This window comes from Rattus norvegicus, chromosome 3 (genome assembly GCF_036323735.1).
Source record: "Rattus norvegicus strain BN/NHsdMcwi chromosome 3, GRCr8, whole genome shotgun sequence".
NCBI lineage: Eukaryota > Metazoa > Chordata > Mammalia > Rodentia > Muridae > Rattus > Rattus norvegicus.
The window spans coordinates 31,632,821-31,647,733 of NC_086021.1; the positions used below are offsets into that span (position 1 = coordinate 31,632,821).

Sequence of the window (14,913 nt, forward strand, 5' to 3'; positions counted from 1 at the left end):
GCAATGCCTGTATTCAAGGGGCCTGGCATTCAGCCTGTCCTTCCGTGACACATCTTGTTTGGCAGTTGGCTGTAGGCATGATGTCCTTGACACAGGTTCCATTCTGTTGTGGTCATAATTCTTTGAGAAAGGACAGGGTGAGAGAAACTTGTCTAGTAATAACCATACATGAAGAGCAGCAGTGGTCGTCGAAAAGGAGAAAAAGATGCTGAGCGGATTTGGGAGAAGCTAGACACATCCTCTCTTCCTTCTGCTGCCTGGTGTGGGGCACTCCTGTGCTTAGCCCAATGCTCACATGGTCTCAGAGTCTGCATGGTGGCATCTGCCGATTCCCATATAACATTGCATCTTCCTCCCTACTCTTCAAGCCTCCTTGCAGGAGTCCTTTGCATATGTTGTCTGCACCCCTCCATTCCCCATACCCTCTATGGAGTCCTTCCAGTTGGCTTGGCTCTATTTTGAACAATAGTATGTGTGTATTACAGGTGATCTTTGTACCTTCTGTTCTTAGGGGATTGCATTAGGGGGAATTGAAGGTGCATGTGTCTGAGCCTTTTTGAAGGTGTCTCAGCGTGTGTCTGGGTTTAGTATACAAAGTAATACAAAGATGTCAGATGTCTAGACCTCAGGCTGGCCTTCAGGAGGGGTGAGAGATGGGCAGTCACATTCTAAAGGAGAGAAGCCTTGGAGCACTGGCACCCTCTGTAATAAGTGAAGGGGCAGATCCCCTCTTTTTCCTTATCCAGATTTTCCATAAAACTGACTGTCTGGAACACAGTGGTCAGTAGCTTCCTAGAACCCACAGCTTTCTGCCAGGAATGAAGAAGGGCCTTTGAGATGAAAGAGAAAAAGCCAAGTGGTCAGAGATGCTTGCCCAGTCTAGCCACAGAGCCAGGCAGGGCACTGAGGAACATATTGATAGTCTTTACTGAGGGTAGGACTGGGTAATGATGACTTATGTGGCCCTTCATGAGCTACTTCATTTAACTCATGAAGTAATTTAATTTTAGTCTTTCCATTCATGGTATATGCTCTTGAATATATTCCTTCTTCTACCCATGCAATTATCCATGGTTCTCCATCTCCTCATCCATCCATCCATCCATCCATCCATCCATCCATCCATCCATCCATTCACCCATCCATTCATCCATCCACCCATCCATCTATCTATCTATCCATCCATCCATCTACCCACCCACCCATTCATTCACCCATCTCTCCATCCATCCATCCATCCATCCATCCATCCATCCATCCATCCATCTATCCATCCACCCATCCATTCACACAGCCAGCCATCCATCTATCCATCCATCCATCCATCCATCCATCCATCCATCCATCCATCCATCCACCCATTCACACAGCCATCCATCCATCCATCCATCCATCCATCCATCCATCCATCCATCCACCCATCCACTCACACAGCCATCCATCCATCCACCCATCCACCCACCCATCCATCCATCCATCCACCCACCCAGCCATCCATCCATCCACCCACCCAGCCAGCCAGCCAGCCACTCACCCAGCCAGCCACCCATCCATTCTTTATTGATCTTCCCACGTATTCACAAAGCCATTCTTCAACCACCCTTTTTCCCCTTTCACTACTCATCCATCATTCTGTATCTGTTCTTCCATCCTGAGGGTTGATGGAACTTACAGCTTTGGGTTTAGTGACCTGTCTTTCCAGGGTGGTTTCTGAATGACGAGGATGTTCAGTGTTTTGATGTTCTGTAACAAGGGCAGCGTTTCTGCCCATCCTCCCTGGAGTGACCTCACCCTGTCCCTTGACCATGCCCAGCACTCTCCTGCATGGATACCTGTGAGGAGTGGGGACTCAGTGATACATCTGCTCTGAGAGCATCCTACCAGCTTCCTGTGGCATGATGTAGAGGGAGGAGTGAAGGCTATGGATCCCAGTATAGAGTTGGTGGAAGTCTGATCAAGACCTTAGGCATCCTCCCCAGCTTTTTTAAGTTTCCTTTTGAAGGGCAGGCTCTGAAGACCACGAGTGAGGGTGATGGGCAGGGAGGTACATAGTCCAGAGCCTCTGTCATTCCCTCCTGAGACAGAAATGTTGCACATGCGTACAGTCCTAGTGGGTATAATCCTTGCCTTGCTGGTCTCTGTAGTCAGAGATGACAACCTGTCTGGCCCAAGTGGCTGCTTGTACCCCTAATGCAGGTGTTATGAGACAGCTCACCTGCTGCTCCCCTCCACCTCTCAGAGAGCGTTCACATACTCTCTTCTGTCCCTCCCCAACAGGGGCTCTCTCTTTCAGAGACCTTGTTTCTTGCTATGCTGCTGATTTCTGGACTGTCCACCACTACCACCCATGTGGGTCTGGAGAGCTCATCCCTTCAGACTTTAGGGCGGCAAAATGAACGTGGCAATTGTTGGGAAGGAAATACTGGGCATTCTAGGAGCAGAGAGCTGCGCATAGTAGAACAGCATACAGCAGCCCCACCCTCCATGCATGTACCCTCCCATCCACCACCCTCCCACGCTCCACGAAGGTCTCCCCCACCCCCACCCACCTGCATGACCCTCCATTCATGCTCTCCAGAGGCAGAGCCCTACTGCCTAGGGCACCCTGGGCTTTCATAGAAAGGATCAGGGATATGCCTGCTAGGTGGGTGGCCTGTGCAGAGGGAAATCCCAAGGTCTGCTTCCCAGAGACAGAACTGACTTCCAGTTCCCACTCTGTGAAGAGACACCTCTGCCTTTGGCTGCCCAAGTTCTCCTTCAGTTCCAGTCAGTTCTTCGTGTCTTACCCTCAACCCCATACCGTGATGTGAAGTCTGGCTGACCATGCCTTTCTTTTTGTTCCCTCTCTGATCTCCCTTCCCCCTTTTGTTGCTGGGACTGTCATCCTGTACTTTATAGTGCCCAGCTCCTGCCCTGAGGGGCTAGTGGGAAGTGTCCAGTAGGTAGTGCCATGGTAGAGAATGGGGTAGGCAAAGCAAGCCCTCCCAGGTGCAGGCACCTACATGGCTGGCACTTTACCCTTATAACAGCTCATCGCTGGCCAGGTCCCACAGCTGGGGGACATGGCTCCAGACCCTGTGGAAGAGAAAAAACCATTCCCGGGAGTCCGGCCCCACCCAGCCTCACACTGCTGAGTCTGCTGTGCCTTGGTGTCTGTCACAGGTGTGCAAATGGCCATTGTGACAATCTGGGGCTAAATGGGGAAAGTTGTCATGCTGTGTGCTGTGCAAACTAAGCATGCCCTTGGATGGGCCATGGTGGGGTGAGTCCCTGTGATAAGCCATCCAGTTCAGGCTTCCTGGGGGAGGAACAAGCTGTGGTAGCAGGCTGAGGACCTTGTGCCTGGAGAAAAATAGGAGCTATAAATGACAGTTTATAGGAGGTGAAGGGACCTATGTTTATGGTAGCGGTGAGCCTGGTGAAAGATCTGAGGTCAGGGCACCAACAGCTAGAGGCCTGGGGAGAGCAGGGAGGGAAGAGGGCCTGGCTAGCTCCAAAAGCCAGCACTGCCTGCCTGAAGTCCTGGCCACGCCCTCCCTTGTCCCCTCCTTAGTCACTGGAAAAGAATTTCATCAGGGCCTGAAAGTCACCCTGTTTGTTTTCCAACCCCCTGGCTGACCTTGGATGAGGCCACTACTCTCAGGGAGGGTCGGTGGGAGGGACCTGGGCAGACCCTCCAGTGCTGTTTTGTCTTCTGGTGTGGCCTGTGCTAAAACTGGCTTTTTGCCCTAGGAAGCTGAGGGGGAGAGAGTGGGAGATGGGCTGCCCCAGGCTATGAAGGCTGCTGTCCTGTGTCTGTGGGTTGGTCAGGAGGGAGAGGCTGGCACCAGCCTGCTGTGTAGTGTTGGATGCTGGCTGTAGCTCTCTCCATTTCATGTGCTTGTTTAGGACAGAGGCTGTTAGTGCAGCCCTTGTCACTGAACCTTTGGCTCTTCTGTCTGTGAACCTACAGAGTCGAACCTGGGCGGTCATCTGCAAGGCCCACACGTTCTTCTCTTGAAGGTGAAGATGTTGACCTTGAAGCTTGCAACACAGAGCACCTCACTGTCTGTTTTTCTGTTTGTCTGCCCCCAACTCTGTCTTTCTCAGTCTTTGAGTTCCTCAGTCTCTGTATATTCCTCATTTTCTCCAAGGTTTGGCAATCAGAAAAAGGTGGCAACTGTGGACCACAGTTTCTCCCAGGAAGTGCGGTGTGGGGAAGGCCTGGTGTCTGAGGCAGGCTTTGGATCATGGTAGTAGCATGGGACGAGGCCTGCTTGACTGTTAGGTGATAAAATACCAGCCAGAGCTTGGGCTCAGATGTCTAATACTAAGTCTCAATACCCCCTCACCCCTGGTGCGATACCAATCACTAGTGAGTGACCAGTGAGTGGGGCAGAGGCTGTGTTGGGGATTCTGGGACAGTGATTTTCCTGTGAGCATACAGAGACCACATGAAGCCCTGTGGAACTCTTTGGGGACAGAGCTATGCCAGACAGGTAGGTGGGCTGGAGGCCTCCTGATCCCAGCAAGTGCTTTAAATGTGCAGTTTACTGAGGGTGTGTGTGAACTAATTGGAACAAAGGGTTGTATAGCCAAGTCAGGGGTGGGACGTCTCAGGACCTCCGACTGCTTCCCTTCTGCAACACCCAGGCTCATAGCTCAATCTCTCTGCTCGCAGCTGCTCTGAGAATGGAGCCTGGTGGGAGATGGAGCATGGCAGCAAGGTGAAGTGAATTTCATTCACAAAAGCAGAACAGGAGAGCTGACTTTATTAACCTTTGACCTGCTATGTATAAAAGTCAGGGCTCACTTAGTCATTCAACAAACACGGCACAGGACAGAGGCTCTGCCCTTCTTTTTCTTCTGGTGCCTAAGCCCAGTGCGATGGGGTGCATGATGAATCCTGAGAGCTGTTTCATGAAGCCCTCCTGTCAGGACCTCACCTCTCTCTGCTGTTGCCTGTGAATGTTGTTGCCCCCAGCCTCTTGCTTGAGCTGGAGGTCTGCTCTGACCAGGGTCCTTTCTGAGTGTTTCCATTCCCTGGGCTGGGCAGGACTGAAGTGGCAGAAAGCAGCAAGTCTGGGACTTTAGATTCTATTCTGAGGACATGTTGTGAGTAGCTCCAGATGGTGACCCGGGCCTCACTGGCCTTCCCAAGAGCAGGCTGTCTTTTGCAGTGTTGGCACTGTGGGCTGGGATGTGTTCCTTTGCCAGGGGCTCCCGTCCAAGAGTTAGGCTGCTGAACATGGGACTGGCTCTCCTCTACAGCAGGCTGGTGTCCTCCCAGATGTCCATTTCTGGGTCTGAGCAGGAGATGGGGGTGTCTAGATGCCAGCTATGACCAGAACAATTTCTGTTCTTTCTAAAAGCAGACACCGTGTTCCATTTGCTCTTAAAGCCTGGGACCTCCTGGTGTTAGACCGTGGAATGCTGCTCTAGAGCCTTGTCACGACCTGTCTGCCTCTTTCGGCCCTTCTGAGTGGAGTATAGACTGAGCCATGGCCTGCAGCTTCACTTGTCAGTGGCTCAGTTTTAGTTGCCTATCTCTGGCTAAGAGGTCAGGAGAGCCCATGTGATGAGACTCCTCCTGCATGGTCCTCAAAGGCAAGTATAGCATGTGTGTAGCCTGGTAGTAGGCTGTCTGAGGGAGGGCAAGCTGTCTAGAGAGCAGAACCTGTTGGAGTTAGAAGTCCTGAGGCAACTGTCAAGCTATCACACTGAGGCTGCTACTCACAGGATCACTGCTGCAGATATGGAATCCAGGGTGCTTAGTGCCATGACTGCCTCACCATGGACCTGGTCCTCGGGCAGTCTGGGAGCTTATTACAACTTACATTCCACTCTAGGATAATCACTGATTGGTAGATTCTGGCTCGCTGTAATAATTCTTATTGCAAAGGGCTCTGGGAAATGTAGTTTTAGTCTCTCAGCCTGTGGAGCAGGACTCTCTGGGAGGAGGCTGGGTCTAGCGGAAGTGAACAGATAAGACCAGGCCGTCCTCTCTCTGGAGCCTGACCTGTTCATAGGTGGAACAGCCTGGAAAAGAGCAAGGGAGTGTTTGCGTGCAAACTACTTGGAGGTGGTCTCATTTGCAGGGGGTAGTGGGTCTCTGGATTCTTCAGGATCACGCCAGTGCCTCTTACTTTGAAGCAAACGCTTCTTGTTGGCAGCAAGGGCCATGAATGCAATACTGTGTGTGTCCTCCTCCAGTCTGTGGGACTCAGACAAGTCCTGAGGGCACTGTGAATAGCACGTTCCTTCCAGAGTTCTGGTGATTGCCCACTGGCAGGTTCCCAGTGGCTTCTGTGGCTTCTCTAGTGGGCCTCAGCTGGCATGATCTTCCTCTGGGATTGGTGTGACCCTGATTTTTAGGCACATCTACCTGTTCCAATAGCCCCTGACACTGCAGAATGGAGGTGCTCAGCCTGGGCGAGGCATTGGCTTGAAGGGTGGATAAGGCATCTTGTGTGGGAGGGAGAGAGTCCAGATGCCTGTACGCTGGACACTACACCGGTGCTCCTCACACCTTGTTTAAGACTAAATATATCTTGCTCTCTGGCACAGAAAAGCCCTGGCCAGCGGGAAGGGTGGCACTGGGCCTAGGAGAGGTCTGGTGGCCTTTTAAACTTGTTGCGATACAGGTCTGCAAACATCCCAGGCAGGCTCCTGTGAAACCGCTCTCTGCTTTGACAATGGGGAAAGCAGGCTTCAGCCTGGTCTGGGAAGAGCATCATAGTATAGATGCTGTGATGTGGGTCCAGGAAATGCTGCTGGGATCCCCATCTCTTCCCTAGGACACTGCCAACCTTAGAGCTGGGTTTCCGGGATGTCCCAAGGTTCCGAGCTATGTCATTCTGGCCAGGTGTGCTGGCAGTTGGCACAGCCATCTTCCCACAGCTGTGTCCAGGCCTGGGACTGTGCCGCACAGCCCTGCCAACATACTCAGCATTGCCTGTGATGTTCACTAAACGAGGGCTCGGCGAAGGCTTTGTCACCATGGAGTGCCCGGGAAGTGACTGGACACTGGGTAGTGCCTAAGAGCTGCCCAGGATTCTGAAATGGGTGGAGGCTATACTGGACCAATAGTGGGCTGGCTGTCCACACTGTGTGCCGCTGTCCTTCATAATGGTTTCCTGTAGAGGTGGGGAACCCTTCTTCTCTGGAGTAAATGACGAAGGATGCCAAAACGTTGGCTGCAGACCCGGCCTCTTTGGAGCAGAGGCTAACAAGCTCAAGACTCGGTGGCTGCTGCTGGAGGATTCCCACCCTGAGGAAGTTTGCAGGATCATCCTTCTTTAACACCCTCTTAAAAACAGTTCAGCTGTCCTCCTGGGGAGCCCCACAGTAGCATCTACTTGGGGGGGGTGGATAGTCAAGGGATGAGCCAATTTCAGCCTCCTGTGGCCTTCAGATGTGAGTGCTGAGTTTTTAGCAGGATAAGTTGCATTCTGATACAGACAAGCCTGAGAATGAACTGATGGGCATGTAAGGACAGCTTCAGGCATAGCTGGATCCAGGTGCCCATTTATCACTGCAGGAGTTGACCTCTGCATGCACTAAGTTCCCTTGACATGGTAGCCCTCTCTGGCTTCATCTCCCATAGAAGAGCAGAATCCTTTATCCTAGAGGAAACCACAGGACGGTGCAACACTGGTCTAGCCTGGTCATGTGTCAGAGGTTTCACACCCTTGTGGTACCACTTTGGAATTTATTCTCTGCTGGACATCCAAGAGCCTCCTATTTGTTGTAACTCAAACTGGTCATAGATAAACAGGAAAACAAGTAGTCTGGGTGGGCATGTGTGGACTCAAAGGCCTCTTGATGTGAGGAGGGGGCTCCAACAGGGGCATGTTTTGTGTTTGGGGATGTTCTAGCTTCATTTCTGTCTCTGTGGCAAAATACCCCGGCAAAAAGAAACTTAGAGGAGAAAGGAGTTTATTTCAGTTTAGAATTCCAGGTTACAGCTCATTATTGTGGGGAAGTGGGGAAGGCAGGGACTTCAAACATCTGGTTACATCACATACACAGTCAAGAGCAGAGTGAAATGAATGCACATACACTCACCTTCTTGCTTCTGTTCAACTCGATTTCTTCACTGTTATTCTTCACGACCCCATGTCTAGGGAATGGCGCCACCCAAAGTGGGCTGTGTCTTCCCATATCAGTTAAAGTAATCCCCCTCATAGACAACCAAATGTAAACAATTCCTCACTGAATCTCTCTTACAAGGCCAAGTTAACAAAGCTGATCAATGCAGGGGCAACCGTTGAGCTCTTGAGGTGTCCCTTCTGAGCAGGCCCTCAGATGATTCTGAACACCAGATGTTTGTTGGGGGCAGGGAGTATAAAGGGTTGGGTGGGGCCTGGTCTCAGTTGTCTAAGATTCACCTTCTCTTTGGGGGTGCCCCTTAGTTGTGCCTACCTTGGGGATGACACAGCTTCTCTGTCTTTGCAGCTCAGCCAACAGATCTTCTGGAGATGCTAGATTTTCACAATTTGCCCTCAGGCGTAACGAAAACCACAGGTTTCTGTGCCACTCGACGATCTTCCAAAGAGCCGGATGTTGCCTACCGAGTCTCTAAAGATGCACAGCTCAGCATGCCCACCAAGCAGCTGTACCCTGGTAAGAGATGTCTCATTCCCGTTCTAGGTGGCAGAGTTCTGGGGACTTCAGACTTCTGGCCAGGGGCAAAGAGGAGGCCTGATTGGGTGGTTGCATCGGAGCCATGGGGATGCTTTCTGGGAGTCTTCCTCATTATAGCGAAACCTACCACCCACCCACCACTTGTGTGTGTGTAAGGCCTTGTCTATGCTCCATGGGAACCAAGTAGGTGTGCTTACACTAATGACAGGCCACCTCGAAAAGGGGCAGAAAGGAGGTGGATGCCCCCCCCCAAGGGGCGAGGTAAAGTGAGATTTCAGGTCATGGGAAAGGAAGTGCTTATGCTGGGGAACATGAGCCTAGCTGGGGCCAGTGACATTGAGAGACACACTGACTGGCAGCTGGCTTGGGATTCCTAATGAGACTCTGCTGCTAGGTGTCAGACATCTGCTTTTAACTATGTATCCAGAGGGAGCCATGCTGGACAGAGGTATACATCTGCTGGGATTGATTAAGTGTTCCAGGTTTATTCAGGGGCCGGCAGGTGATAGAGTCTTCTTTCCCTGCCTCAGGAGGGCCGGCCAGCTCAGTCTGAGGTACTCTGACTCTGCTGACCCGATAGAGGTTGGTCAGCCACACACACCCCCTTCTGCAATTAGAAGTCTGTGTTCAATCTTTTGTGGTCTGGATTCGACCCCAACGCTGAAGCAGAATTGGGCCGTTTTATCAACCTGTGCTGTCCCTCGTGTCTCCACCGTGTCCCTGAATGATGCTTCTGCCGCTCCCCCACCTCCCCGTGTTGTCACTTCTGCTCTTCTGTCTGGGTTTGTTCTCCACACAGCATCTCTCTGGAGACATTCTGACTTTAAGAGTTTACATCTGAGGAAGAAGCTGGGTGCTTTGGTCCAAGGTGTCGTATTGGCTGGATGGGTATTGTGCACCATGCACCTCCCTTGCAGCCACAGGGGAAGCAGCTCATGGTCTCCAAGGAGCAAACCTTTAGTGCGGAATCGCCCTAGCTCACAGATGCCCGGTCTCATTCTTCTGTAAAGATTAATGTCCCACCATGACCCTTTCTGAGTGGGGACCTCACCCTTCCTTGTGAGGAGCTGCAGGGATGGACTCTACCTTAATTTTGGAGAAAGCATATTTGGGGGAAAAGAGGTCACCTTGAGAACCCTCAGTCTTATCTTTTTCAGAGAGTTGTAATTTTTCTGTCTTGTGGCCCAAGAGTTAGAATTCCCAAATTGGAGCCATAGAGGCCTGGGCCCAAGCTGGAAGGGTCTGTTAGTCAGGGACAGAGGAGTATGAAGCTGGTGTGGGGAGGTCTGTAGAAAAAAGGGCTCTCAGCCCACGGAGCTATACGCAGCCTACTGATACTTGTCTCTTTACCACTGTTACCCAAGGCAAGAGTGCTAGCCGAATGGGTAGCTAGAATTCCAGTCGTCAATCTCTTCTCCCTGGGCTAGCTTATGGTAAGCATTCTCACAGGATCAGGTAGCTGAGCCCAGGAAATCCAGTGGATTCCCAAATCACATGATAAGGGATATTTTTGTGGTTGTTGACTAGTTGTTATTTTGTTTTCGAGACAAAGTCTCATCTCATTTAGGCTGAGGCTGGCCTTGAACTCACCAAGCAGCTATGGAGACCTTGTCTTCCTGCTGCCACCTCCGAAGGGGTGAGATTACAGGCATGTCCCACAGTGCCTGCCTTTGACTCTTGTCCTCTTGCCTTAGATGCCCCAGTGTGGGGGGATAGATCGTGGACCTTGTCCACCAGACCTGGCTGGCATTGATGTGTTTTTTTTTAACCTGGTCTCAGCTGTTCTAGGCTAGCCTTAGGTTTTGTTTTACAGCCAAGGATGACCTGAACTCCTGATCTTCTTGAATGCACCTTTCTAGCCCTAAGAGTGCAGGCACGCATCAGTATGAGGTTTACGTAGTTGCGGTGATCAAGCTCAGAGCTTCATGTGGGCTTGGGGAGTCCCAGCCCCAGTCCTAGAAAGTTTTTGTTTTTGTTTTCTCCTGTCCTCAAGGTAGTAACCTCATTAGACATTCAGACTTGCTGTAGTTAGAATGTGGGGGTACGGGGCTGTGTAGTGATATTCAGACTTGCTGTAGTTAGGATGTGGGGGTACGGGGCTGTGTAGTGATTGTCTGACAGTGGCCAGTGTAGCCACGGTGGCTTCAGAGTTCTTTGCAGAGGAGGTTCTGTGTCAGTCCCCACAGCTCAGTCTGGGAAAGCTGTTCTGGGGTCAGCATTATGCATCATCTGGTGTCTGAGACTGCGTACCTCAGGGTTAATCCAAGAAAATCCTGCAAGATACTGCAGACTTTCTGATTGACAAGTGCTTAGGAAACAGGTCAGACCTTGTGGGATGTCTTCCACAGGACACATGTGGCCACATGCCAGCCGTTGCAGCAGCCTAGGTAAGAATGAGGGTGGGTGCTAGCTACCGTGTGCCTCCTTCCAGAGTTCAGGGGCTCACTGGCTGCTCCAGAGTGGGGAGACTGTCTATGGTAGCTTTACTAGGAGGCCCAAGGGCTCCAGGCAACTGCAGCAGAGGCTGGATCGAGTAGAGCGTGAATAGATCCCTGTAATTGTCTTAGTGCTCAGTGAAGCCCATGGTTAGTGGCTGATCTCCACGACAGCCGGAGTCTTATCGTAGCGAGCAGCATGATTTTCCCTTTATGGCCTTCGTGGGTCTGAGTCTTTAGATGGCTGGGCATACTTGTTCATGGTGTAGGGTCTGGCCATTCTCTCCCACAGGGTAGGCACCATATTGAAAAGAAACTAACAGGACATGCATGAAGGTGGTCCTGGATATTTCCTGTACACAGCCAAGTTTTACTGCTCCTGTGTCTACCCAGTTAGCAGGACAGAGGTGCTGTATTCCTTCAGTGAGCAGAGCTGTGTGTTCTCTGAGAGGCTGTCCCCATCCTGCCTGTGTAATAGAACGTGAGATCCTCTGCTCCAGGTTACCTCACCCCATTCCCTGAACAACAAGACGTGAAATATCTTGGCTTAGCAATGTCTTACCCTTCTTTCCCCTGACAGTGGGATTTGAGGATGGCCTTTGCCTAACATCCCCATCTATATGTAAAGTCCCTTGGTTGAGGGATGGCCTGCCTCTTGTCCCCATACAGAATGGTGTATGAAACCTTCCAATTTAGGGACGTTTTGTTTCTTGCACCCCTAGACAGTAGGATATCGGGTCTCTGGTTGAAGGATGGTGGATCCTTTACACACCCTGTACTGTGCGGTATGAGGGTGCCCTTGAGTTGATGGCCCACCTTGGCATCTACTTGGTGTTGGAGGCACTCTCCTCTGGATTCCTGTTAGTTCCCAGGTATCTCATGGTGATAGGCCAGCTGCAGGTGCCCTGTTCTCACTTGCGGCCTTGGGGCCATACTTGGTGGCCCCAGAGTAACTCCATCCTGCAGGAAGTGTCGGATGAAAGCTCTTCGTTAGGCCATCACCTTCCTCACTGCCAATGGACAGTCCCATGAGGAGGGGGAGGGGAGCAGGTGAGAATCCCTCTGGACTACTGGGGGGTCACTGGAATGCCATGCTGGCTCCCTGTCCCAAGCTCTCCACACCCTGACGTCATTTCCTGCCTTTGCCCTCCCAAGCCACTGCACACTGGCTATTATGAAAATAACTTACTTGACTATTATTTCTGTCCCTATGGAAATGTCACTTCCTGGGATTGAGGGCCATGTCTGTCTCTTGACCTGGAGCCTGGCCCATGTTAGAAGAACTGTCACAACTATTGGTCACCTCACCCAGGCAAGTGATCCGTCAGTCAGCCCATAACCATCGACTTGGAAGAGCCAATTCCACGACAGCTGCATTTATTAGCCTCCTACTGTATTCCTGCCGTGGACTGGGGCCCTTGGGTGTCGGTGGAAGGAGATAGGTACCCCATGAGGGAAGCTGTTGGCTCTCCACTGTGCTCACCCCTCAGTGGTGGCTTTTCTGAGTGAGATCAATGAGGAGGCACCAGACTGTACATGTACTTCTCCAGACTACCGGGAAGCTTGGAGTACAGTGTCAGCAGCCAGCTCCTGTCATAGTGAAAAGAGACCTTCTTTAAGGAACTATAAATCCATTGTTATTTTGCTAGGAGAGAGATTAATGTTCAATATAATTCATCTTTTTCAAGTTTTGTCTGAGCTGAGAAAATTTGTTACCATAGTGATTTTAAACATCGAGGAAGGGCATTTTAATGAGCTGGGAGAGACAGGCTGGTTGCCCTCCACCATTGATCATGATGGACGAAGAGGATTCTCTAGTGTGCCTTGCTTCTCACTCTTTCAGTCAGTGGCTGCAAGGGACACAGAGTCAGGGAGTGCACAAACAGTGACCTCTCAGCTGCTATGAGAACCAATCTGGTGTCCACTTCCTTGAGGTACAAGGGCCAGCCATTGGCCTGGCTAGCTGGGGCCTTCTCCTGGGCATGCACAGCAGTCCTGTGTCTATCAGCACCAGCTAAGGTGGAGACCTCTATTTTTCTTCACACCCTGCTTAGGAGAGGGTGCAGTGTGACATTCAGGGCGGCAAGACAGTGAGGGCTCGCATGTCCCTTTCCAAGACGCTTCCTGTCTGGAAGTTGAGGAGTCCATCTTTCCTCAAGTACCTCAGGTAGCTGCATGACCATCATGTCGGCTATTAGAGTGGCCTGACGTTGTCACATTGACCCCAGGGGAGCAGGTCATGCTGCCAAGTGCACCAACAGGTCCCTCCACACCCAGCCTCTTTGGGTGCTTGACTTGGGCTAGGACACATGACTGTCCCACGTCAGAGTCTGAGGGCCCTTTCATGCGAGGTCATAACTCTATGGGGCAGTTCTTCCACTGGCTTCCTATCTCACCATACCCTGTGCCACCCCTAGGAAATGAATAGTTTCCATGACAGGAGCTCCCACAACCTCCACGAGCTCCCTCTGCCTGTGTCCGGCATCAGAAACAGGAAGGAAGAGCAGTCAAGTCATTATGTCCTGTTTGTGCCCCACCCACCCCCCAATCCCAGATCTAGGATATTTTACTTTTCCCCAGCATGGTACCTGCAGCACGCAGTTCCAACAACAGAGGGCACCCTTGGATAGCTTTGCAAGGAAATTGTGACCGAGCCTGCTACAGCAGTGACCAGTGGCCTCTTGGGCCAAATGGCTGACCTTGTTCCAACTCTAAAGGAGAAAGTGAAATAGCCAGACACTCCTGCCCTGTCCCAGCCCGTAACTCAGACTCTCAGCATCTACAGAGAAGACAGTGTGGCTTGGTGGTACTTCACCGCTCTGTTGGTCAGCCTGTTCCTGCCAGATACCTTGCTGGGTTTTCACCCCCAACCCCCCACCCCCGAGGGATCTAAGAGGTACACTCTCCATGGGTGGGGGAGGGAGAGAATATCTGTAGATCACTTTTCCTCACATTAAGTAGCTGTGTGGCCTGTATCCTATCAGACCCAGGCAGTTGGTGGCAAACCGGAGGGTAGGATCCATGGGGAAGGTGGCAGCCAAGGTCTCAATGAGCGTCAGCCAAGGGTGGCATCAGGAGTGGGTTTAGATACTCTCAGGGCCAGCCTAGGGACTTCCTATATTGAGAGGGATAGTCTTTCCTGTTCAACATACAAGGTATTTATTTTTCTTAAAAATTTTAAACTGGGAGTACCTTTTAATTCATTTCTGCCTTTTCTTTGATTAGCTTACTGACGAGGAACTCTTAGAAGGTGTGAGTCTAGGCAATGCCCCAAGCCTGCCTTCCATTCCCCTCTCTCCCCTCCTCGCATCCCCTGTGACTGACACTGAATGAGACGCACACTGTACCTAGCCTTTCATGCAGTGGGTCCCGAGGAGAACTCATGACGGATGCATGGAGGTGTAGGGTGTAGCCAAGCAGAGGGTGTTGTGGGCTCCTCTCTGGAAGGGCTTTCCTTGAGATACTTGTGTTTCAAGTGTGCCTTGAACTGGCAGCTTGCCCTGGGTGGTGGAGGAGGCTGCAGAAGCTTGACCTTGGGGCTGGTAAGCTGCAGAGGGGCGCCACCCCTAGCAGACTTTGTCCGATCTCTAAGCTGGCCTATTTATCCCCAGCTTGCCAGGGCTGGCCGGGGTTTGGGTTCTCCTACGGCTTTCTCATCCTGTCCTCTGTTCCAGAGTCTGACTTTCCTGAGGACTTCTCCATCCTGACAACCGTGAAAGCCAAGAAAGGCAGTCAGGCCTTCCTGGTCTCCGTTTACAATGAGCAGGGCATCCAGCAGTTGGGACTGGAGCTGGGCCGCTCCCCTGTCTTCCTCTATGAGGACCACACAGGGAAGCCCGGGCCTGAAGAGTAT

General features: G+C 51.6%; 1 protein-coding gene across 3 annotated transcripts in view; it reads left to right on the forward strand.

The window, feature by feature from the left end:
• Positions 1-14,913, forward strand: part of Col5a1 (collagen type V alpha 1 chain) — a 148,623-nt gene that overhangs the window by 26,346 nt on the left and 107,364 nt on the right. For all 3 annotated transcript variants that reach the window (XM_006233873.5, NM_134452.2, XM_063284748.1), the window contains exons 2-3: positions 8,437-8,604; positions 14,735-14,913. The exon at positions 14,735-14,913 is cut by the window's right edge and continues 35 nt beyond it. In XM_006233873.5, the coding sequence (XP_006233935.1) occupies positions 8,437-8,604; positions 14,735-14,913 (347 nt within the window). The remainder of the gene's footprint in view (positions 1-8,436; positions 8,605-14,734) is intronic.